General features: G+C 38.9%; 1 protein-coding gene across 1 annotated transcript; it reads left to right on the forward strand.

Annotated features, from left to right (window-relative positions):
• The first annotated feature begins 8,912 nt into the window (after window positions 1–8,912).
• Window positions 8,913–26,911, forward strand: LOC132065786 (uncharacterized). The gene is made up of 11 exons (XM_059459325.1): window positions 8,913–10,889; window positions 11,140–11,379; window positions 12,415–12,544; window positions 13,438–13,590; window positions 13,710–13,954; window positions 14,037–14,106; window positions 16,095–16,301; window positions 22,642–22,868; window positions 24,042–24,120; window positions 24,195–24,332; window positions 26,025–26,911. Exons 1-11 carry the CDS (start codon window positions 9,208–9,210, stop codon window positions 26,193–26,195), a joined length of 3,342 nt encoding a protein of 1,113 aa, XP_059315308.1. The 5' UTR covers window positions 8,913–9,207; the 3' UTR covers window positions 26,196–26,911.
• The last annotated feature ends 225 nt before the right edge of the window (window positions 26,912–27,136 follow it).

The following is a 27,136-nucleotide window of genomic DNA, read 5'->3' on the forward strand; positions in this document are numbered from 1 at the left end:
GGGGTAATGCCTTGTGAAAGAGCCCTCTTATTATTGCTTACTTTTCTCTCGGACATGGGCGGATTGATGTATTATTATATTCCGGACTTGCGTAATTTCGTTAGATGCTCTTGTATGACTTAGCCCAAACCCTGGAGGAATTTTCCTTATTTCCGCACTATTTCTATTATATATTATTGTGAGACTTACGTAATTATTCTTTTCTCTGTGGTTATTCTTTTTTTTTATGTTTTTATTATCGTTGGGTTGAGAGTTCACTATCGAGGTGAGAAAGGTAAGTGCCAGCACGACTTAGTCGAAATGGGTCGTGACAAAGATTGAACCCGTGGTTGCCTAGCGAAGGAGGTGGGGGGGCCGGCCTCGAGATTTGTCAATTCCCTCTTCCCTCGGGGGAAGGGAGAAAGTGGCACGGCCGCTTCAAACTTTTTTCTCGACGAAAACGGGTCGTCCTCTCAAAATGGGACCCTCGGGGGTGGTTCTCAGTGGCAAATCGGGTAATATCATCGCCCGGCGGTGGGAATCCCCCCGGTCTATTTCCCTCCATCGTATAGATTGGAATGTCACTTGTTCTAGCACCGGTGGCGGCGGCCGTATCGGTACCGACGGATCTCATGAGAATAGCATCCTCGGGAACGTCTCTCACATACGAGTACGAATAGTTCTCTTCCCCGACCTCTTCCTTTCGACTCGTTGAGGGACGAGGGCTTGGAGGGTTACTCTTTTTTTCCTTGAAGCCTTCGCGACTTGATCCACCTTACCGGATCAACATTTCCTCTGTCCCCGAGGGCACCCAGAGCTCGGGTCTAGTGCCTTGCCCTGCGGACTGCATGGCCGTCGTGCCCGGCGGTGAAGACTACGAAGTGGTACAACAAATGTAAAAAACAAATAAACGGTGGCTTACCGTGGTTTTTTGCTACCCACTTGCCTACAGAAAGGTCTTTCCAAGTACAGAGTTCGTGGGGGTGTTACGCCGTTATGTCAAACCCTCCAGCTTCCAAAACCGGATATGGTATCCGGTAACCCTCTTGGAGCAACAAAAAGGGGCAAAAACGTTGACGAATAAAGTTTACAGAACGGAGGAAGTCGAAACGCGAATGAATATGGGCTTTATTCCTTGCCGGGGAAGGGAGATAGTTTCGAGGAGTCTCCGCGGTCGACTCGAACAACGTGTTCGAGCCAACCTCGATCTTTGTTTTCATCGACACTGGAAAGGATCGGTACTTCACATTCTTGTAAGTTTCCCATCCCGCGAAATATGGGAGATACGGATGGATCGGTGGTGCGGGGTAAGCAGGGGCGTTATTTGCCAAAAAATGGATCTGTGACGATCCGCTAAACATTAAGATTTGTACAAAGGCAGGTTTATATGTCTTGCCTATCGAGTCCTCGTCGATCGGAGGATTTAAATTGAAGGTAAAAGAGAAGGTATGGACGGAAAATTTTTCCACTTCCGGGAAATTGTAATTTCGTGGAAAATTGGTCCCCAAAAACAAAAAAAACCCAAACCCGGGGATAAGGTATTTCCCAACCCGGGAAAAAACCCTTTGACGTCAAAAATTTCGGCCCGGCTTTTTTACCTCTGGGGTTTACTGAAACCCAGTGAGTGGTATATGGGGGATGCGACTTTACGTCGGGGTTCATACGGGGCTTTAACCTCGGTCTCGGTGGATCGGGAAAACCCGGGAAAAATAAAATGAGAAAAAGACCTTGGGCTGGAGACCATTTTAGATAAAGCTTTGGTGAAGGAAGAAAAAAAATAAAAAAGATTTTTATAGAAAAATTTGAAGACCTGGAAAAACCCCCGAAGAACGGGATAAATTAAAAGGGGGTAGGGTGAAGACTCACAAAGAATTAGTTTAAAAGTTTCCCAACGAAATTTGAAGTTCGACGAAGTATTAGTTTCTTAGATGAAGGAAGCAAGAGTTGAAGATGGGTTTTTTTAGTTTTTTTTGAAGGATGTAAAAAGTAAAAATGAAAGGGGACGAACTATTTATGGGAAAAAAGGGGTAATTAGGGTTAAAAAACGCATTGATTAGGAAACCCGAAGGGGGGGGCGATGGAAAGACACACGTGTCGAAGTCGGACGGACGTGACGATTGACAAGACATTTGGGGTTACCCCCGGTTTTTCAAAAACTTACGGAAAGCTATGGGCAAGCCGGGGGTTGATGATTCGGGGGAAAAAAAAAAAAAAACCCCGGAGTTGGTTGGGGAAATTAAAAACTAATGGAAAACATTCCGATCAAGGAAGTTTGTTTTAAATTCCAAAAAGTTCCTACTACTTCCGACGGATACCCATAATCTCGGTTACAAAAACCCCAAAAAACAAAATGGCCCAACATATGGCCCAAAATAGAGACAAAAAAAACCCCGGCCCGTCGTGTTAGAAGGTTGGGGAACTTGGGTTTTTGCCTTGGATGCTTTGGTGTAAAAAATGTATTTGGGAACCGGTATCCTCGCCAAGCCAAAACCCAAACCCAGGGTTTTTTTTGCCCCAATGGATCATCTTGTCAGAATGATCTCGGGGTTGGTCCCCGGAGACCTGCCCCACGACCCCGGGGATACGGCGTGATGGGCCCGAGCCAACCCCACGAAAGAGTGGCCGAAGTGCTCCGGGGACCCCCCGCCTTGTTTTTTGGCCCCAAGGGGGCCCTTTTCCCACCCTTTTTTTCAACAATATCTCCGGTATCTTCTTTCCTAATGTTTTTTCCCTTCAAAGAGGGTCTCTTCGTAGGGGGTGTCTTCGTAAGGGCACAGCAAAGGTTCGGGTTTAGGTTGTGAAAACGAACAAGAAATTTCACAAGCTGGTTAAAACTCACCGTGGTTTGCCTACTCCAACCTTCGGGCGCCATGTTGTCGAAAGTGGCCCGCGTCGAGAGGCGTCTAACAGTGCAACTATCCACTTAAAGATAGTGATTACGAGTACGAGTTTAGTTGGATCTGGAGTAGGATTCCACACTTCGGGGAAACCTACGGACAGAGAATGCGAAGTTGGTTCGTGCGAATCATAACAAACCGGTGTAGCCATTCCTTGTCAAAATCATCCTCAGGGTCTATAAGTCCTCGAGCCCCACGAGGGTACAAATGAATTATGCTACCTCGGATCACTCGGGGAACGTAAATATGGATCAGATGGTCAAGGGTAAAAGAAACCCCAGCTATGTTGGCCAAAATATCGAGGCAGTACACGAGCCTCCAAATCTGCGGAGCAATTTGGCCGATACAGACGCGGTATCGGCGGCAAAAGTCCTCTATCACTTGGGGAATGGGAAGAGAAAACCCAATAGCAAAAGGGTAAGTATAAGCCAACGAATAACCAGTAATATGGTGGTTGATTCTTACCCTGCTCAACAGTCGACGTTGACATCCGCACACAAGTTACAATCATTCCGAACTGTGGGAATAGTGGCGGCACTAATATAAGATTCGAATTTTTCCACATATTCAAGGTGGGAAGAAACTTTGCAGTTGTTCGCATATTTGAAGCCGGCAGGGAGGATGTCAGCAGCGAGGAACTCTAGTTCCTCCTCAGGGCTGGTTGCTCCCATCGCTGACAACAACGGAGGATGTGGTAGTGATGAAGGGTGATCCGTGCTTTGTGTTAGCAACGGTATGGAAGTCATTGTTAAGAAGGAGGTTTAGAATCAAGCAGTTGTAAATAAGGGTTTTTGAAAGGGTTTGAAACCTAGGGTTTGTGCCAAGTGCATGGCAAAGATATGTAGCATGGGCTTTATATATTAAAAAGTATAAGAAGTTAAAAGCGGTTTAAAAGTTCTGACAAGGGGTGGATTCTCGAGATTGATAAGGCGGTGGTAATAATGAAGAATCAGGAATCGGGCAGAGTGCAGAAGTGATGGAATGTCTTTTCAAAGGCGGCTTGGTACGGACTGCTCAGCTCTATTCAGATCCATTTCCCGGAGTCAATACTTTCCTCCGGAAAATGGAGGGACTATCTATATACGGTAAAAACCATGGTCTATGATCCCAACCCCATGATCGACACGGAACAAAAACGAGGGCGGTGGATAACCGAGCTAGTCCTAATCGGATGGGAGCATTTCGGACTCGGATACCTGACTTGACAATTCTGCAAAGAGTACGTTTCTAGTTGATGATAGGGCGAGAAGTCCGGTCCGTTGTGGATTTCACTCCACACGGCGCGTCATGCAACTGTCAAGTCCGAAATTTCGGGGATCACTATCGTGATTGATTTACTTACCTTGTTGAACACAAATACTTGTACTATAAATAGAGGGGAGTAAATCCTCATAGCAACTACTTTTTTTTTTTTTTTACTATCTTCTACACGATTATACCAAAAGCTTGCTATCAAAGTGATAAAATTTCCACAGATTGGTTCGAGGAGTTCAGGCCTCAGTCCGGGCCACTCGTTGCAATCAACACTTAGGCTATTTCTTACTTTTCTATTCGCAATCTTTATTTCGCTATTGTTATTCTTTTGTTCTATAAATAAATCAAATCGCATATCCTTTAAACCACATACAAATTCAATTGTTACCTTTTTAAGGGGTAAACAGAGTTAATAAAGCTTAAGCTTTTTAATGGTTTCTAAGTTTGGCAGGTATGACCAGATAGTGTATCTACAGGATGACACGTTTAGGAATCACCTAAGTAAGTGCGAAGTGTAAGCCTCTTCGAGGAGTATGGTAGGTAAAGGCCCATGCTCTATGCACTTATGAAACCAGGCAATATTCATGGCTGAAACGACCACAACAGTGGGAACCAAAGACGGTTAAAGGGTTAGTTGTGTAACATGTGGTTGTCTAGGTATACACCAAAACTTGACGGTTCAAAGATATTTGACCGAGTATATCCGCATATGTTCACTACGGAAAGTTCAAAGGGAAACCTACTTATCCAGATGCAATTAATCCTTGCTTACGAATCACACAGTTTTTTATGCATGTTTTAATCATAGAGTCATTCCCCATTCATGTGGGGAATTGTTGGGATTTTAGAATGTGAATGGGAAATGAGAAAGGTACCTTTTGGAGTGTACCCAAAAGACACCTTTTGGATTGCACCTCTCTATCTCACCCTTTCATTATCTATAAATTCAAAGGCTTTGCCTCAAATTTGATACACCAAAAATCTGAATTTTTTCTCCCCTCTAAATTGTTCTCTGCATTTGTTTTCAAAATAAAATAATAGTAGAGTCATGTGATTTATCGTCGAATTTGCATTCAACGAAGTTGGTGGGGTTTGAGGTATCGCTATACCATCAACAGGTATATCCATTTTAGCCTGGGAGGAAGTAATCCATAACCTCAAGTACAATGAGGGGATTAAATTCCTTAAGGACACACAGTGAATTCTGTGGACTCGGATAGTGTTTTTCTCATTTTGTTTTTTTGATTTTATTAAAATATTATTTCATTGTTTGAACATTATTTTACTAACGACGTTTATTGTTTTGAGCACAGTTTTGGACAATAGAGAATTCATAATACATTGATTGTATTCGGAAAAAAACGATGCAAAAACAACAACAATAATATACTCAGTATACTTTTACAACTGGAGTTTGGAGAGGGTGATGTGTATGCAACATTACTCTTAACTTATGAAGGTAGAGAGGTTGTTTCTGATACACCTTCAGCTCAAGTAAAGCATATCAAAATCAATAGGAAAGCAGATACAGTAAATATAGTAGGAACATCAAATAGTACGATAACTGAAGTAAAGAAAACAACGGATAATAATAAAATCAAAGCATAAGATAGTAGTAGGGGTGGGCGTTCGGTTCTTCGGTTAGGCTTTTCAAACTTTGGTTCAGTTTTTTCGGTTTCAGTTTTTTGAAAGTGGACATCGAACACCGCACTGAATTAATTCGGTTCGGTTCGGTTTTGTGAAGTTCGGTTCAGTTCGGTTTCGGTTTTTCTAATTCGGTTTTCTGCTTGTAAAATGGACTTTCTTTTTAAGCTATTTTAATTCAAAATGGTCTATTTCAATTCATCGACATGTTTTGCGCCTCGCTTCGAGGCTTAACTATGTAGACAACATAAGAGAATGATCACAACATGACATACTTAGCTATGTTCATGCTATGTTGGTAGCACCACTGTAACTTCTGGATGATGTAAATGATGGAGTTGAATAACAAATGGATAGAGGAAGTTTGTTCATGGAAATGGCATTTAACTACTAGATAGCTTTCTAGACATACCAATATACCATAAAATACTCCCTGAAGGTGGCTTAATTAATATTGACTCGAGTTATTATTATAGAAGCTAATGACTATCCAAATGAAAACTGCCAGACCACAACGTGTTTACAGATCAAAAGTATATAGATAGATAAGTCCTTATAAAAAAACACAGACAGATAAGTTCAATTCAAAAGTGACCATTAAATTTTCGATTTAACCGAAAAATTGAAGAACCGGTGAACCGGAACCGAACATCGAATTTGTTATTAAAAAAAATCGAAACTGAATCGAAATACCAAAAAATCGAAATCGAAAAACCGAATTAATTCGGTTTGGTTCGATTTTTCAGTTTTCGATGTTTATGGCCACCCATAGATAGTAGAGGAATAATACTACTGATAGGAGACTAGACAATGCTAGACTAGCTACTAACCTTCTACCATAATACTTGATCTCCATATCCTCCTATCTAGGGTCAGCTCCATGGTAAGCTGCAAGTGTACCATGTCATGTCTAATTATCTTTCCCCAATACTTCATCGGCCGACCTCTACCTCTCCTAAGGCCCACCATAGCCAACCTCTCATACCTCTTCATTGGCCATCTATACATCTCCTTTTCATATGCCCGAACCATCTCAGCCTCGCCTTCCTCATCTTATCCACCACGGAGGCCACTCCCATCTTGTCCTGAATATCATCGTTCCTAATCCTAAGTGTCCTAGTATGCTCACATATCTATCTCAACAACCTCATTTCCTCTACTTTAATTTTTTGAACGTGCGAGTTCTCAACCGGCTAACACTCCATCCCTGCGACACAGCTAATCTAACAACCGCTTTATAAAACTTACCTTTAAGTCTTGGTGACACATTTTTATCATGCGAGACACCGGATGCGAGCATCCATTTCATCCATCCCACTCCAACACGATGTGTAGCTTCCTCGTCAATCTTTGTATATCGACCCAGGATACTTGAAACTTCATTTTTTGGAGATGACTTATGTATCAATCCTTGTTTCCACATCTACCTTATGGCTTAGTCACTGAACTTACACTTCAAGTACTCAAAGGTCAGTCTTGCTCAACCTGAATCCTTTAAACTCCAGGGCCTATATCCAAACCTCCAGCTTATATCATTAACTCTATTGCATGTCTCTCAATCAAAACTATGTTACTGCAAATAGCATATAGCATGACGCCTCCTAATGCCGCATCAAATCATTCATTACCGAGGCAAATAAAAATGGATTAAGTGCTGATCCTTGGTACAACCACATCACGACAGGATATCCTCCGAGTCTCCTCTCACTGTCCTCAATCGGATCTTGGCCCATCTCCTTAATATCAAGTATCAACCAATTAACAAATTTACTACCACAGCATTATCATTCTTTGATATAAACATAGCTCCTTTTCCATCTGATAGTGCATCATTTTATTGCAATACAAATGGTAAAATTTTATGATCAAGTCAATCTCTAAGAAAACTCGAATAATAAGATTATTTTATTTCCAGCTTGCATAAATCGGTATATTCTTTATACTAAATTATCAGCAAGGATTAATATATTTACTTAAATGTTCAAATCATATTAAAATAATACTAATTCAAGTATTTACAAACACACATCACAATCATGTTAAAATAATGGTTCAAACTAATTTCGCAATGACACGTGACACCAATTAATTATTATATGGCCCTGAAAATTGTGAAAGGTCAATTTAAAAGACATTTTAAAAAATAAGCATTACAAAAAAGAAAGAAAGAAAATTAAAAAAAAAAAAAAAAACGGTACGTTCGAAACCCAAAGTCCCTTATGATCAAGAAAGAAAAGAAACCAAAGAGCCCGAAAAATAAAAAAATTCATACCAAAGATGGGAAATGTGCAAATGGGCCATTTTTCTCTTTGGATCAGCTCAGACAAAATCCTTATAAGGAAATGGGCCCCCAAAACAGGTCCTAGAAGCACTCCAATGCATGTATTGGGAGGTGATGCAGTGATGATATACTCTTTTGCGTCTCGGGGTTCTAGCCCTGCTATGGAAAAATTGAATACACACACAAGATCAAAAAATTGTGACCCCACAACAATAATTAAACAACAATTATGAAAAAATAAACCAAAAGAAATAAATTAAAATAGGAAGGAAAGAGACGAGACCCTCCTACACGAGCTTCTTTTGATATTTCCCACAAACTCCAGGATTCTTGAAATTGATCATGAATATATCCAAGTAAACGCTGACCGTCCGATTAGATGACATATGTCGCCGGCGTTGACCGATACCGGCGATTCACATCATAAAGGTCGGATTTTTAACACTCAATCTTCATATAATAATAGTAGTAATAGTTTTTGAGAGCAGAAAGCATTTTGTGGGGGGTTTCAATGGATCACAATCTTAGGTTTACTTCACCGGGTCAGGTTCAAGATCCGAACCCGTATCCATTCGGGTCTTCTGGTCCCTCAAGGCTGCAAAAACCAAGATTGTATAAGAAGAAATACACGGGTGTTAATAGAAAGTTACAATCTTTCAACAACCCTTTTAAGGGTGTTGGTGAAATTCAAGAAATGAATATGGGTCGGGTCGGGTCGGGTCAGGGGGAGTTTGGGCATGCGGATTTTGCTTCTGGGGTTGATAGGAGTGCTAATGTAGATATTGGTAATAGGAAGAACCAAATTCAAGAAATGGATATGGGTCGGTTCGGGTCGGGTTATGGGGAATTTGGGAATGTGGGTTTTGCTTCTGGGGTTGATAGTAATAAAGGATTTGTTTTTGGAGCTTGTAAAAGTAGTGGTAGTTATGATAATAGTGGTTTGTTTGGTACAATTCCTGTTATTGATGAAATGAAGAAACTGAAAATTGAAAGTGAGAAGAGAATGAATGATAAGGGAGAGTCTTTTGTGTTTACGGGTGGCGATGCGGAACTTGATGAAATGGTAAGCAAAGAAGTGGAGAACAAGTTGAATATCAAAAGTGAGAAGAAAATGAATGATAAGGGAGGGTCTTTTGTGTTTAAGAAGATGAAATGGTAAGCAAAGAAGTGGAGAACAAGTTGAATATCAAAAGTGAGAAGAAAATGAATGATAAGGGAGGGTCTTTTGTGTTTACGGGTGGCGATGCGAAACTTGATGAAATGGTAAGCAAAGAGGTGGAGAAGAAGTTGAATATCAAAAGTGAGGGAAATGTTGACTCAGCGCGTAATATGGACAGTGTAAAATCCAAGTTTAACGTGTTTGGCAATGTTGATAATAAATTTGGTGGGGGTGTAGGAGTTGAACTCATGAATGATATGAACAAGTTGAATATCAAAGAAAGAACTGAAAATGACATGAAGGACAATGCATATAAGGAAAGTGGCTCTCGAGGTGGAAGCTCGGAGAACTTGCTCTACGATAAGATGAAAAACATGCATATAAATGAGCCTATGGGTTCTTTTGTTGCTAATGAGAAGGTAAAAGTCGATCCTAGTGGAAGCCTTGCTGGTCAAACACAGACCAATATGCCTGCTTCTGCAATAAATGTGGATAAAGGGAAGACTGAGTTTTCAGGCAATAAGAATGCCGCTGGAATTTCAGATTCGATTCCATCAGGGTTCTCATTTCAGGCAAGGACGCAGAATAATCACTTTACTAATCAGGTCCATCTAGGCCCTCATACTGGTGAATCTGTGATGAGTAACTTTGAAGCACCATCAACTGATAGAACTGGAAAGAAGGTTGAATTTAGTTTCACTACCAAGTCTGATGGTACGGTAATGCAAAATTTTACACCAACTATTAAAGGAAGCTTAAGTAAGAAAATAGAAAGTAGAAGGGAAGCAATTAAAGATCCCAGGTACAAGAAAAAGAAAGGGAAACCTAAGCCAACACTCTCAACGCCGATGAACTTTGCTCAAGACTTTGCCTTGAGAGGAAGTTCAGAAGAGAATGCTGAACCTTCCGAACCATATTCACCAATGGATATTTCTCCATATCGCGAAACGTCAGCAGATAATACACTTTCAAGAGAAACTTCTGTGGCTTCTGATGAGTCGTTCATTATGAATGAGAATTATGGATCTAGTGATTCACATCCAGCAGTTTCAAATGATGTAGCAGATGAAGATCTGGTAGATGCAACAGTACGCATGAATATCAATGAAAATGATGTGACATACAATGAAACACAAGAAGCAGAATCTAGACACTCTAGTCATCATGGTGTAGATACGGAGACTGAGACTGAGACTGAAAGCTTCAAATCTGCTACAGAGCATTTAGATTATAGTACTGCTGATTCTTTCATAACTGCAGCAGATACTGAAGTGACTTCCAGTTCAACAATTGAGAGACAAGATAGTGATGGGGGAAGTCAGTTTAATGTTGCTTCAAATTTAGAAGAGGCTTGCCAGGGTAGCTTCATATTTGCTGCATCCTCTGTTGCTCAAAATCAGATAGCAGCAGCAGCACGCCAACAGAAGAAGAAAAATCGAACGAAGCTCATTAATGATTCGTGTAGTTCAACTACAAAATTGTCCTACTCCTCACCCGTGCAATTTTTTGGATCATCTTCTCTTTCATCTCCCACTCAGGGTAAGAAAGGAGATATACCTACTATGATAAGCCATAGCCAGGGCAATAATGAACCAGCTAGGGTCAAGGAGGTCAACCATGAAACAGTTGCTGCAAGCATGGCTGCTCAGGAAGCATGTGAAAAATGGCGATTGAGGTACATGTTGTTGTTTTTTTAATCATGGAGGTATTTACCTTGATCAAAGTTGGGATGAGATTTTCGGCCTATGCTGTTGCTGGATTAACTCTGTGTTAGTATGTGTTTTACTTCCTGTCATACATGCCAATTTCTTCTTCCTCTGTTCAATATAGGGTTATGATCTATTTGTGATTGTTTAGTCATTTATTCCCTTTTTTGTGAATTTTTTTTATCCGAAGTTCATACTTGTGATATAAATTTATATCAGGGGGAATCAAGCCTATGCAAATGGAAACTTATCTAAAGCAGAGGAATGCTACACACAAGGACTGAACTGTGTGTCTGAAAGTGACACATCTAAGAGCTGTCTTCGGGCTTTAATGTTATGCTATAGCAACCGTGCAGCAACACGTATGGCTCTCGGAAGAATGAGAGAAGCACTAGAGGATTGTATGAAGGCTGTTGCATTAGATCCAAACTTTTTCAGGGTCCAAGTTCGAGCTGCAAAGTAAGCTCCATGTGTTATTAATTTTACCTTTTCTTTCTCATGAGTTCCTTTTGTCTCTATATGGTATAGGTCTAACTTCCTCTTATCTTTTTGAAGATTTGGTTTGCTGACAGAAGTTTGATCACTGGCCTTTACTATGCATAAACATGTCGGTTTTAAACAATCACAGTGCATGAAGCACGTAAAATATTGTCTTGAAGAGTAGCTTATCATTCTGTCATTATTGAGATCCTTTTTTGATTTTAACAAAACCTATCTTTAATGTGATAACTTATTTATTTTTCTGATAACCGAGAAATCACAAGGGCCAATGGCTCACGGTTCGGAACTTGGTGGATACTGTCTGCATCTATACCCTTCTCCATAATTACCAGTCTCTTTGTCGGTAGCAGAGTTCGAACCCGTGACATGCGCCTAACCCACACGGCACGTGCTGCGCTCATACCACTGGATCAAAGCCTGGGGCCAATGTGATAACTAGTTGTTGGGTTTTTTCATTAAGTGTCAGCATTTCTTGTATAACTTCACCGAAAACACTTATTTGAGAAAATGAACGTCGGTATTACGCCTTGAGGTTTATCTTTTTAATATCTTTGGATATGTAAGTAGAAAAGGAGAAAAAGTTGATGTATCCTAGTTACTATGGTCTCTGTCTTCGGAAATGTGTGCATTAATTCGAATCAGTGGTACAGCTTTTACTCTAGTCCGTTTCTGTCTGCTGGATTCAAGGCTTATATACCAAATTTCTCAGTGAGCTAAATGTATAATTTGAAGCTTCTTTTTAGCTACTCTGAAGAAATTTATTCGATACTATTTAGGGCTTCAAGTCACAAGCTTTCTTTAGTGGTCTTTAATAGTGCCATTTGAATATTGTCGACAATTACATTCCAGCATCCAGTATAAATATGCCGAAGTATATAGTAGTGTTAATACATCTCATCTAAAAAAGAAATAGCAGTGTTAATACAATTTATGGAAAGAAGGAAAAGTAGACACATTGTTTTTGTAACTATGTTTTGTTTTGCATTTTCTTAGCTGTTACCTTGCCCTCGGGGAAGTCGAAAATGCATCATGTTTTTTCATGAAGTGCTTGCAACATGGGCCAGAGGCGTGTGTGGATAGAAAGATATTGGTGGAAGCCTCAGAGGGATTGGAAAAGGCACAGGTACAATGATTAACTTCAGTCGTTCATTTACATTCTTCTTATCAGGCCTTATCTTTTGCAGATTCTTTCCCTAGACAGCTACCACCTATACTGCCCCTTCATTTGAGTTGTCTTAGCTGTGTTCTCCATGCAATTATTACCTCACCAATAACACACAACTTTGTGAAATTCTTTTTGCGTATCGTATAGGCATGTCCATTTGGTATTTGGAGTGATGCACAGCATTTATAACTCCTTTTATGTGTAACGTGGTTCGTTTTGGGGTGATATAAAGGGCACTGCCACCATATGGCAGGAAAACTATTAAAAAAAATAAATGTAATTTATGCCACAGCTTGTTATTAGTCCACCAGTTGTCTGGTGAAAGAAAAAGAGAAGAAAAACTTCCAACAAGATCTACGGATTTCATCAGGTTTTGAATGATATTATCTGGAAACTTTAGCTGTAGAAATTGTAAGCTTGTTTGTGTAGCACATCTCAAGCATGCTACATGAATAACTTACTTATGTTATCTCCTATGAAATGCAAGGTCATTTGGAGGCCCAAAAATTGAGGAAAAGAAGAGAAAATAGACAAGATGAACCCAAGTAGAGAGGGTGCACTTAAGTATCTGTTGCTAGATTAGCTTCTTATAGGACACTCCTGTTTGTGTACCACAGCTATTATTTTGCTAAGAAAAGAAAATAGACATATGCTGTCAGAATAGGTAATTTTACTCATAGATTCTGGTCTTGACATTCTAGTTGAAGCTTTGATTTGGATTTTCTTTGTCCAGCTTCTTCCTGAATAATAATGCATAAGAAACTTCTCAATGCTCAGCAAACAAAATGAACTTAGTTGCCTTGATGAAATGAAAAGCTGAAAGCTGATTGGTCTTTTTCAATGTCCCTTAGAGGGTATTAGAATGCATGAAGCAGTGTGTGGAACTATTGCAAAGACGAAGGCCAAGTGATGCAGAGTTGGCCTTGGGCGTGGTCTCTGAGGCTTTGACAATAAGCACCTATTCAGAGAAACTACTCGAATTGAAAGCAGATGCTCTTCTTATGGTTTGTGTCATTGAACCATGTTGATTTTTGACTGCTTAAAATTTGTAATATTGCACCATGTGTTCCAGAAATCTTTTGAATTCTTGAAATAAATTAATTTTGTTGAGTTCAATGAACAGCTGCGGAAGTATGAAGAGGTGATCCAGTTATGTGAGAAGACACTTGAATTTGCTAAGTCAAATACTCTGCCATATAATTCCAGTTACCAGTCATCAGAGTTAGATAGTGCGATCACAGAGAGAAGTGCTTCCTCCGGGCTGTGGTGCTTTTCTAAAATAGTGAAGTCATACTTTTATCTCGGGAAGCTTGAAGAGGCTGATAGTTTTCTGAAGAACCAAGAGAAATCGTTGTGTCTAATGGAAAGGTGGCTTCTATATTGTGGAACATATGTTTATCCTCTTGTACATGTAGGTGTTAGCTTACAGTCATTTAATTTGACTTTGCAGTAGTGGACTCAAGAATTTAGAAGCTGTTGTTCCTCTTGCTGTAACAATTCGTGAGCTATTGTGCTTTAAGGTGAGTGCGCTTTCTGCTTTATGATCTTCCCTTTTTAAGCAAGCACCTATCACTTGTTATAATCAGCTTATTCCTAGGTTATACATGTATTATATATACCATTTTTTAATGGTATACATGTATTTTCTATTAACTAAATGTAGCACCTATCATTTGAACTATAGGCCATTATCTTTTTATGAAACTTGTAAAATGATATACCTATTGATATTTTTGAAAATCTTCTGGGATGAAATCTGAAAGGAAAATGAAATAGCAATAACTGAAGAAGAAAAAACAATTATGGTCTCTGACTGCATTAGCTAGTTAGTAGCCGTGGCCCGTGATAAATGAGAAAGATGGCAGGTATCACGCAAGGCGAGAACTTTTATTTTATGTTGTACCTTTGAGTCTGTAGGAACTTAAGTTTGCTAGGACTGTTATGTCAATACTAAGTTGCACCATTTAAGGAGAGCCCGTGTTATGGTATGTGAAGTAACAACACACACGGCTCACTGCTTTAGCTAGCCATTTTACAGGGCCAATTGGATCAAGCTTGGGCCAACTTGGTCTCCACTCAAATATTGGGTTGTTGAGTTGGGATTCGGTGGCTCAACTGACTCATTCAGGCTCAATGTAGAGACACACGCACAAAAAAAATATCCAAACCCAACTTTAACTTCTAAATAGCCTTTGACTTTCCAATACTACTTTTTTGAAATATTAACCGATTCACGTCCAAATTCCTACTAGATATTGTTCTTGTTATCATTTGTCTTTTTGAAGCTGCTTGAAGTGTTTTGGTTGGTCATTCTTTGGTCAATCCTTAATTTCCTAGCAAAGTTCTTGTGTTTGTTGTTATTTTTATTTGTCATTTTGGAGAAAGGTGTTACTAGTTATTCTTGTGCAATATGAGATTTAAGCAAGCATGTTTTTTTTGGAGGTCTAGTCCTTTGCCTGACCCTTGGGAAGTAAATTTATTTTTAGCCATGAAAACCAAATATTTTTCACTTTATTTGGAATTTTGGAGTTGAGTTCAAGATGGAGTTGTGTTTGGTTATAGTTTTTGCAAAAAATATTTGGTTGTTTGAATGTATGAAAGTGAAAACAAGGTTTTAGTTGTTTTCCAAATTCCAAATACAACTTCAAGTTGTATTTGGAGTGTTCATGGCCAAACGATGATTTCCAAATAAAGTGAAATAATTTTCCGGAAAAAAGTGAAAAATTCTCATGGCCAAACGGGCCCTAATGTCTTAACCTTTTTTGGTAAGCTCCTAGTGTGGGAAAGTTACTGCAGTTTTAGTAACCATTGTACCCTTCTGAAAAAGAAGATAAAAGATACAATTATCTGCATCTTTTGTTTGTGTTTATAGCGAAAATTTTATGGTTTTTGGGAGTCTAATAATCTACTTTGAATACTAATTCCTTAAGGTCTGAGTCCATCAGCCAAAAAGGAATTGTAAGGTTGCTCCATTATGATTGTAATGGTTTCATTTTGGGTTCTGCAAGCAGTGATATCCTCTAGATTCAAATAAGGTGCCAGGTCTAGTTTTCTCTAGGTTCTACACTAAGGGAACACAATCAGCTGAGTTTCTTCGGTCCAGTGTGATCTTGTACTGTAGCATTCAGAACTAGTCTATGGCTGCAATATGTGCTATTACCTATCCTGGAAGTATTGTGAGGCCTCATCTTAGCATCTTACTAATTTTGTTGATTAAAGACGTACGAACTGAGCTGACTATGTTCTTGTTTCTAGTTGCTTCAGACTCTTGTTTGCTACTGTATAGCCTCACACTTGTTTCTTCAGCCATTAAGCTTAAATGTTTTCCTACCCCATCTCCACCTCCCTTGTTTGGCTAGTCATCTTCATTGGATTTTTCTGATTCCTGGCATATCTGAGAGCAAGTAATGCAAAATCTTATGCTGCCACCCCGAGAAAAAAGTAATGATAACAAATGAATTAGAACATTTTGCTTTCCATTTCAAGATATTCACCCTTTACGATGCAGGCAGCTGGAAACGCAGCATTTCAATCAGGAAAGCATGCAGAAGCTGTTGAGCATTATACTGCTGCAGTATCATGTAATTTTGAGTCACGGTCCTTCACAGCAATCTGTTTCTGCAATCGCGCTGCTGCGTACCGAGCCATGGGGCAAATTTCAGATGCCATTGCAGATTGCAGCCTCGCGATTGCCCTTGATGGGAATTATGCGAAGGTATGGTTTCAAAACGGTCTTTTTAGTGCAGCTATGAATACAATTTCTCTCTTGGGCCTCCTGCCTTTTCTGGTAGTCTTACCTTGAAGGGAAAACCTTTCAACTACCCTTCTTTTGTTTTCCAATATAAACTCTCTCAAATGCTCGTAAGGAAAAGAGAAAATGGTTTCCATAGTTACCAGTTTCAAAAAAAAAAAAAGAAAAGAGAAAATGGTTTCCTCTGGTAGTTCATTACTGCATAGGAGTTGAAAGCATGTACTGTTCAAATCCTTGATATGCTTTCTACCTTTTTTTTTTTTTTTTTTCCTGATGACGTAAGTTGTTCCATTAAGATGTATTAAGAAGATGCTGAAATTACATATGGGAACACAAAAATAAAGTTAGAGAGCTAACAAGGTCCAAGAGCTGGACAGAACTATCTAAATAATAAGATTGTTCCACCAAAATAAATTGAGAAGACGCTGCTGTTAGGGCATGTGTCTGAGTTGAAATTCCATGAAAACATCTGCGGTTCCTCTCAGCCCAAACACACCAAAAATACTTGCAGGGATCTTGATGGTCCTATCAACTCTCCATGAGCACCAACTTTTATAGGCATCTTTGACTCTAAACTGCACGACCCAATTGAGTCCAAAAGAGAGTTGAACATATTCCATTAGTCATTAGCAACTGAACAGTGGAGGAAGAGGTGACTGATACCTTTTGAATTGCTCGAGCACCTGTTCAGAAGCTGAATACTTTTTCTGCTAAGGTTGTCTTGAGTTAAACATGCCTGATTCAGAACTGTCCAGGCAATCCAAATGATCCTTGATGGAAGGCTTCCAGATAAGTTTCCAGGGCCAAAATTCAATGATCTGATTCTGCACGCAAAGTTGGCTGTAACCTGCTTTTACAGTACATGAACCCTCTTTTGAATCACCCCAAAGTGGTCTGCCAACAGTTCTTCAGGGATGAAATTATCAAGCCTGCTCAGTAGATCTAGGAGATCCTGTAATTCCCAATCATGAACATTCCTTCTCAAGTTGTCCAGGTGCTGCCAGTATATTGTAAGCGATGGTGGAGTCTTGATTTGAAGCAATCTGGAACAGGTTAGGATAGTCCTTCTTCAGTGTAGAATTGTCCAACCAATGATCTTTCCGGAACTTGATGTGAGCACCATCGCCAACTTTGAAGCTGATTCTTTGAGAGAACTCATCCCAATGTTTGCTAATTTGCTTCCAGGGTCCCACCCCCTCTGAAGAGCTAGGAGTTTTAGTGCACCAGTGGTTTTCAGCACCATCCTTAGCCTTGATCACCTCCTTCCAGAAAGCAGGTTCTCCTGAGCTATACCTCCAGAGCTATTTAATCAACATACTCCTGTTATGTTTTGCAAGATCCCTAATCCCCAGACCACCTTTATGCTTAGTTTTGAGTGACTTTGACTCACTTGACTAAGAATGGATCTTTTGATTTTATCAAGCTGGCTTAGCACCTTCCTGGGCATTGGAAATAGGGACTTGATGTCAATTGTAATGTTGTCTAACACACTGTTAATCAATGTCAACCTGCCCCCATTGAAAGATGCTGCAGTTGCCAAGACGGCAGCCTCCTTTCATCTTCTCACTGCGGTCCCATTCCATACATCTGCTGACCTGAATTTAGCCCCTAGCGGGAGACCCAAATATGCAGTAGGGAATGTACCAATATTACAACCCATGGTACCTGCCAGTCCCTCAATTTTAGGTACAGTATTCACAGGGTAAATGACAGTTGTTAGCATATCAATATGCAGCCTTGAGATATAATAATTGTGAGCTATCTGCTTCACAAAAAATCAACGTATCATCTGCATATAGCAAATGAGACACTGAGATATAGCCCCCTAATGATATGCCCATCTTAAAACCTTGAATCCACTGCAGGTGCCTAGCTTTGTTAAGCATTTTGGTGAGACCTTCTATTGCTAAAATGAAGAGAAGGAGATAAGCCCTGCCTAATACCATTTTCTGGAGAGAAGAAACTGACTGGACTACTGTTTACTAAGATCTAACTCCTTTAAGGACCTGTAGGGCCTTGCTCTATGAGTTGGCTCCTGCATGAAGTTATGCTTGTATGATGGTTTGAAATGTCCTCTATTAGTTATTGTGTATCCTTGGTTTGAAAAAAAAAAAAAAAAAAAAGTTATTGTGTATCCTTTTATCTTAAGATTCATCAATAAGCGAGTCATTTCAAGGAGTTTGGTCTGAACTTGAGATAGTATATTCAAACTGTCACTAGGCTAGTAAACTTGTGTTTCTGGCTATGTTGCTCGGACTCGGGTGTCGGATACGGGTACGGATCTAGAGGTCGGACTCGGCATGATCTAAATTTTAAGATTCGTGGGTACGGATACGGGTGCGGGAATTCGGCAAAAAATAATTCGAAATTCTAATAATATAGCTACAATAATATGCAAAAAATAATTCAGAACTCTTATGATAATTTTTTAATTTAAAAGTTCAATTGGGTATATGCAGGTCATTAGTGTTTCTTTTTTTTTTTTTTTTTTTAATTATATAAAATAAGGGACAAAATTTGGATGAAGTAATATTGTACTAAATAATGTGCACGTGGACTATCCATATACCAAGTGTTTCAGAATTGATACCCAAAAAAAAAAAAAAAAAAACTCGTTTTACACTTAAAGAACAAAAAGAAACTCAAGTCGTCTTCCCCAATTGATTGACCTAGTCATCTTCCCCAATTTCTTCAAACTCTCTCCTTCTTCCCAGCAACCATGAAAATCAAAATAGGAAGAATGCTGCATATACGCAAGGCAAGTCCATCACTTTGCAATTGGTTTAACTCTCTGATTTCTTCGATTTGGCCTGCTATATGAAGCAAACAATGCTGAAGACATCTGAAACAGAGATAAGAGACTAGTTCAAGGTATGCGATTCCATGTCTTCAAATCTCTACTTTTTGTTATCTTGGGAAATCATAATCTCAAAATTTTTCTCTAATTTGGTCAAAGTATCCAATCTCCATTGACCGGATCTGACACGAATTCCGTATCCAAACCCATGTGAGTGTCGTGTCGACACGGGTACGGCGGCAAAAGTGCTGGGTCCGAGCAACATAGGTTTCTGGTACCTGGACTGTGACATCTTTTGAGAAGATTTGTGTATTTCCTTTTGGCAAAACACCAACTGACTTCTGTACTTTTAGGCACATTGTGGTCTCTTTTGCTGCCAAAAGTCATGCGACACATTTAACTACCTCAAAGAATTTCTTTTGAGCCGAGGGTCTATCGGAAACTGCCTCTTTACCCCTCAAACGTAGGGGTAAGGTCTGCGTACATCCTACCCTCCCCAGACCCCACTTGTGGGATTACACTGGGTATGTTGTTGTTGTTGCTGCTGTTGCTGTACTACTGAACTTTATCCACCTTATCCATCTATTCCCAAAACCCATTTACCTCAGCACAGAAATAAGATAAGAACAGTTGACTTGATCAAAAGCTTTCTCCACATCTAGCTTGAACAAGATACCAAGAATATCACTTTTCAGTCTCCAATCTAATGCTTCATTTGCAATTGAGGCTGCATCCCTGATTTGTCTATTTTTGATGAATGCATTCTGATGTCCAGAGACTAACTTGCCAATAACTTTCTTGAGCCTTTTTGCTAATATATTTGCTAAAATTTTGTATACACTGCTGGTTAGACTTATAGGCCTGTAATCTCTCAATTCCACCGCTCCTTTTTTCTTTGGAATAAGAGCAATAAAAGTAGCATTGCAAGAGATCACCATGTGAATTTTGGTGAAAGTGATTAAGAGCTCCCGTCACCTCTTTGATTAATAAAACTCCAATGACTTTTGAAGAAAAGCCATGGTGTGCCATGTGGTCCAGGGCTTTTATCTGGTGCACATTCTTTTCCCAAACTTTTTCCTCCCCTGGAATACAACCAAGGTCATCAAAGTTAGCTTCAGGCCTCCATACTTCACCTCCAGAGTAGTGTTTTTTGTAGTAGCCATGTATGTCCTCCTTAATTTGCTCCATCTTCAATTATTTCATCTCCCACCTTGAGTTTGTCAACAGAATTATCCCAATTTGACAAGGTTAATGCATCCTCCTCAGTTACCTCGAAAGTCCCAGTTGTTTCCAGTGGCTGATGTATTACATGCAGGGAGTCAGATTCCTGTGATGTATTGAGGTCGAATAATTCAAAGAAGGTGTCAATCTTTAATTCTACCTTGGGCTCTGATAGAGTGCTTTTAATTAATACTTCTTTTCTCTCCCCTGTGACGCACATTTTTTTCTGCCAACCTGCAAGTCTTTTCTCTGCCCTTTCTACAACCGGATGACTTGCTGATGTGTCTCTTTTTGATGAGCCCGCCGACAAACCGATATAAATTTTAAGTGGTTGGCGAGCTTGAATCCTGCAATCTCAAGGATTTCTTCGGCATCAACAAAATATTAGAGTTTCATCTGTGAATAAGAAGTGTATAGCTCTTACAATGTCTTGACGCCCAAAAGCTGCAGAGGAATTCCTCAGGTATTCATTAGTCACAACTCTATCCGCCATTCTATTCTCGTTTCCCTAACCAGTAAAGACAACATGGAAGTAATGGATCCCAGACCTCTCGAGCTACCAAAAAATTTTTGTGGCCCAAAATATGGCATAACTCCAAGATTAGAGTAGGAAATGGAGGGAAAGCACATTTCTGGCACGATGTTTGGGTTGGTCAATACTCTTTGAAGCATCCTTAGATTTATAATTTGAACCAACAGAAGATGGCAACTATTTTGGAAGTTAGGGATAATTTTGGTTGGAATCTCAGTTATAGGAGATTGCTCAATAACTGGGAGATGGAAAGGTTGACAGAATTTTACAACACTATTGAGCAGTTCAAAGATTTTTCCACTAATGTGGACAGTCTAGTTTGGATGAAGGAAAAGAAGGGGATATTCTCTGTCAAATCAGCCTACAAATGCATTCATAACAGAAATACTCAACTGGGATTCTGACCTTGGAAGTTGATTTGGAAAGTTAAGATTCCTTTCAAGGTGGCATGTTTCACTTGGTTAGTGGCTAGACAGGCTGTTTTAACTCAAGATAATGTGATGAAGAGGGGTCGTCAACTATGTTCCAGATGTTTTTTTTGTGAAACTGAAGCAGAGACGATTAATCATCTTTTCTTACACTGTAAAGTGGCAGAACAACTTTGGCAGATTTTTTGAAGGATCTAAAATGGACAATGCCAAGGAGTACAGTTGAAGTTCTAGCTTGGTGGAACAGAGATGGGAATCTGTCAGGACATAGGGAGAGATGGAAGATTGTCCCAGCCTGCATCTCGTGGACAATATGGAAGGAGAGGAATCAGAGATGTTTTGATTTTGAAAATAAAAGTGTCACTTTCCAGTAGTTAAAAATGAACTGTCTAGTGTTTTTCTATTTTTGGAATATTCATGAACTCCCTCAGGAGGCAGAGGACATAGCTAAGATTTTAGATAGCTTATGAAGGAATAGGTGGTAGGTTTTGCTCTTGTGACTACTACTTGTAATTACTAGTTACTACTGAAGTACACTATTGGTGTATTTCTCTGTTCATAATAGAAAAATAGAAATGTTAACTGTTCAAAAAAAAAAAAAAAATCACATGGGCTGCCGTTATCTAGGATCGAGTATCTGACGATAGCTATGCAGAAGCTAATCTACTTTCTTCTCGGGTCCTCGAATTCCATTCTTTACATAATGAAATCCAGAAAATCCCAATTGACATGATTGTGCGCTTTCTCGAGGTCTAGCTTGCACTATATACCAGGTTCTCCTAGTTTACTTAGATGATACTTGTTGAGATGTTAAACAGTAAAGAACAACAAATAAAGACACTTATTTGTGTAAAATGAAGAGTTAGTTTTTTTCACATGGAGGCTTTTGTCTATAGTAATTGTGAAGTTTGTACATCTCTAGGAATTGTTTCGGATGATCTCTTCTCTCTCTCTCTCTCTCTCTTTTTACGCTTTGCACATTACTATGAAGAATATAGCCATAAGCCGACCTTAAATAGGAATTTTTTTTTCTCATTTGCTTCATGAAGTTCTTTGCTGAGTGAGTAACTGCGTCAAGGATGGTAGTTTTATTGTTTCTCTCATATGCACTGGCTGGTTAATCACAATAGTTCTTCATACAGTTTTAAATGTTACCCGAGAACTTTGTTTGACTACACTAAATTTTTCCTGTGATCTAGTACATTGAATTTTTCAGTTTGGCAGCGTTTTTCTAGTTAATAAGTGCCCAGAGCAATTTTGTAGAGTTAGTTACCTTATTTAGGGTACAGTATATCTTCAGTTAAATGTCAACACAATCTAATGCAGGCACTCTCAAGACGAGCTTCTCTTTTCGAGATGATCAGAGATTATGGACGAGCAGCTTCAGATCTTCAGCGACTTGTATCCCTTTTGACAAGGCATATGGAAAATAAAGCTGGTGGATCTGCATCCAAAATGAGTTTCGTAAATGAGATTCGGCAAACACAGCAAAAGCTTTCGACCATGGAGGAAGAAGCCAGAAAGGAAATCCCCTTGAATTTTTACCTCATATTGTGAGTTTCTTAATTCAGTCAAGTTATTGATTTCCAGAAATACTCCCTCCATCCCAATTTATTTGGTAGTGTTTGGTGCACGAAGTTTAAGAAAACAGGACCTTTGAAAATTGTGGTCTAAAACAAGCCATAGACATTTGTGTGGCGATAAATCATCTCATTAAGGGTAAAATGAGAAGGTCAAAGTTAAATTGTTTCTAAATAAGGAAGTACGATTTTTTCTCTGGGATGGACTAAAGGAAAAGTATGACACATAAATTAAAATAGAGGGAGTATTATTTTCGAGTTGTCATTCTTTTGGAACATATGGACTGCTTGAGAAAACATAATTTGGTATCAGCATTAAGTTTACTGTTTCTATTTTTTTCCTGGGGCGCCTTGTGCTAATTGTGTTGCATATCTGTAGTTGTCTGTTGTCCGTCGTATCTTTCTACTTATCTGCAAATTTATTGTAGTTGACTGTTCACATGATCTTTGGAAGTGACAATAAATTAGAATTTAAGCTTTTTGACTTTTGATTGTCTAGACATGGTTGAAGCTTCTGTGTATGAATTGTTTACTTTTATGGGAAACTATTTTTATTTCTGTGGGGAACTGTTTGAAAGCTTCAGGTAGTTGTCCAGATAGGGTAATATCTACTTTGAGCAATCATCAGCATGTTAGTTGTCAATCCTGTATGATTTGTGACATAATTGATAAGTTGTCTGTTTTGGTCTTGTAGTAATAAAGTATGACACGTATTTACTCCATTCCAATTTATATGAAACTCTTCCTTTTTGGTCCGTTCCATAAGATTAACACCTTTCTATATTTGGGAGCTCTTTAATTCTAACATTCCCATTTTGTCTTTGATGATAAGCTATAGAAATAGAAATGACATTTTAAAAATTACAAGATATTAAAGGTACTTTTGGCATGTTATACAATTTTTTGAACAAGGTAAATACTTTTATTAATATTGAAAAGTTCCCGTATACAAGAGGTATGCCAAAAGGTAGAGAATCTACATCACTTTTGGTATGTTATACATATTTAACTTTTATGTCAAAAGTCTTTCTTTCTTTCTTAAATTGCGTGTATGAGAGTATTTATTTGTGAACTAAGAATAGACATACGGGTGTATGATTTTGTACTATGCAATGGCTTTTCTAACAATTGATGCTACAATGACAGGGGAGTTGATCCATCTGTTGGTGCATCAGAAATTAGGAAAGCCTATAGAAAATCTGCTCTCAAGCATCACCCTGATAAGGTTCTTTGAAGACCTTTGCTACTTTATAACATCACTTATGGTGACTTTAGCTAAACGTTGTTTTGGTGATCTAGGCTGGGCAATCACTGGCTAGAAATGACAATGCGGATGATGGACTGTGGAAAGAAATAGCAGAAGAAGTCCACAAAGATGCTGACAAGCTCTTTAAAATGATAGGAGAGGCCTATGCAGTGCTTTCGGACTCTGCAAAGGTATGTTTTGATTCATGGTTGTTTGCCTGGGAGTAATTTGTGACCAGATCAAAGAATGTGTGGTGGTAAAATCACCAATTTGTTGCTGGCCTTTCTTCCGGTCTTGCGTACTCGTGGATCTTCCCCTAGGATGTAGATTGGCATGGAATTAGGGGCTTGTACCAAGTTCATGTAAGAAACGTGCTTGGTAGTGGATGTTAATTTCAGAGTATAAAATATAATCGAAGATAGATATCTTTTTGGGCTTTGATCAATATTTGGCCCGTTGGCTAAAATTAATTACGAGCGCTAGTCAAAATATACAAAATCTATACACTGATTATGTATATTATATGTATATTTATATGTATTATATGTATAGTTTGTGTATACAATATGTATATTATATGTGTATTTATACTTTAATATACAAAACCTATACATTTACTGGCTATTTTGTAAATCAGATCACCGAAAGGCATTGGACTGTAATTATCTCTATCGTATGCCTTGTCTTCAGCCTTATCCATGTATATGGTTCCTAGTTTACGGGAGATTGTCACTGTGGAGCCTATGAAAGTTAGATGCCCTTTTGCCCTTGAATTGAATTTTCTTTATTGTTGGAGTCTTCCATCTAATCTGACTGTTGTTTCAAGGAGCTCTTCAGGAAAAGCATTGTGCTGTTGTGGACCAGCGTATTAAAAAAAAAAAAAAAAAATTAAACCTATGTTTCATTTATTGTTAAGACACTAGGAGCCAAATCCCCTTGTATCCTGTTGCTAACATTCAGGCTATGCGGCAGTCTTTCGTTTGTTGCCTTCTCTAAGGGCTCTAACCCAGTGCCTTATAATCGTTGTGCTACACTTGAACCGAATTATTGAACTCAATATTTCTCATACCCGAGTAAGAATCCAAACAGACCTAGAATTAAACGTCAAATTAGAAGCAAAGAAATGAGAGGAAAACACAGATCAGGAGACTTCAAATGGGTGGCGCTGGGAAAAAAATTTCTCTGAAAATTGCAAAACTTGTTTGTTTGGCAAAGAAAATAAAATTCCTTTTAGAAATAAAATCAAAACATCTCTAGAAGAAAGAACAGCCTGAGAGATTTCCCTTTTTTGAAATGACCAGTATGTCTTCTATAAAATAACTATTTGAACTCAAGTAGTTTTCTCAGAACATGTTAAGAAAGAACTTCTCCCATTCATATTACAGTTCTTTTTCTTCTCGCCCTGGTTTTTCTTGGAAAACAAGTGGGTTTCTTACTTATTTTCTAGTGTTTGGTAAGTGAAAAAAATATTATCCCTAGAGCACATTTATGTGTAATCAAGCAAAATACTATAGGGGAGGGATGGGGTGGGGAGTGGGGGTTCAGGGGTGGTGGGTGGTGGGGGTTGGGGGCGTTGGATGGGTGGGGAGACAATGAACTTGGAATGTCACTTATGGAACTTGTTCTCCCCATTTTCCGCATTTTTAAGAAACTTGTTTTCCTAGAGAAAATGTTTTCCTCCATACCAAACATACCCTTGATCGTGTTTAATCATGGCACTAAATTTATTTGGTACCTGGATGTGCTAATCTGCTTAGTATTTTTTGCTCCTCTTCTTTGCTTAGGGAGGTGGCCGTGATTGCCTAACATTTTCTTCTATAAATTGTACATCTCTTGTTTGCTGAAATTTGAATCTTTACTGAGTTACTGCTTCTTTCTTGAAGCGTTCACGCTATGACCTTGAAGAAGAGATGAGAAATAATCAAAGCAGAGGCACTGAGAGCAGCCCATTTAGAGCACACACGGATTTTAATACTTCTCACTTTGAGAGAAGTGGAAGTAGAGGCCACTGGGAAGATGTTTGGAGAGCATATAAGAGTACCCAGTCCAGATAATCAGACAGAAATAGAGCAAACTGGTAGTTGTGATGAACTTGCGGTACTTTGAGCTTCATACAATTCGGTGCACCTCATGTTCAGCATTCTGCTTGCGTATGTAGTCATCTCATGGGAGAAATGACTTACAGAACTTAAAATAACAGGCGTGAAATTTGTGGATGAAGTATTCAACATACTGACACTCGGCCTTCCATAATTGTTGCATAAACCTTGTTTGAGGATTCTCGACAATGGGTTTTTGTAGCTTGGAGAAGCATTAGCATCAAGCCAAACTCATGCGTACAGATATGTTTAGGCAACAAACAAGGAAGGCCTGCACATGGTTGCTGTACAGTTATTGAACAATGTGAATTAGTACAGAAGCTGTTCATGGCCCTGGAAACCCTGCTAGTTTTGGTGCTAGCAGAGACCAACTCAACAGTTTGAGAAGGATGCTGTGAATGACTAGTTTTGCTGAGTCAAATATCTATCATTTGCTATTCTAGTGTAGTTCTGCATTTAAGTTTTAAGCTATACTTGTAATTTCGTTTGTGTACAGTAAGTGTCTGCTTGTATTTGAAACGTCCTAAGAAATAGAGTGAGGTTATTTTCTTCTTTTATTTTTTTCTTTTTCATTTTCCTGATTGTGGGTGGGGTTTTGTGTTATTGTAATACATCAAAGTCAATTATCTTTTGACGATCAATTTGATAATTATTTGATTTGTTTTTGGCCAGTGAAATATCTTTCCTGCAAATTTTATTTGACCAAACTTGATGTTGATTTACTGGAGATTTTGTTTTTCCTTGTGTCTGCCTCTACTTAAATTTGAGTCACATGGTATTACTTGAAGAAAACACTATACCCCGTAACAAAAACAGTACAACAAAAATAATCAACATGGGTATTAATTTAAATTTCAGTATAAGACTACAAATTAAATTTTACATTGTTGATAACG

The sequence above is a fragment of the Lycium ferocissimum genome, chromosome 7, assembly GCF_029784015.1.
Source record: "Lycium ferocissimum isolate CSIRO_LF1 chromosome 7, AGI_CSIRO_Lferr_CH_V1, whole genome shotgun sequence".
NCBI lineage: Eukaryota > Viridiplantae > Streptophyta > Magnoliopsida > Solanales > Solanaceae > Lycium > Lycium ferocissimum.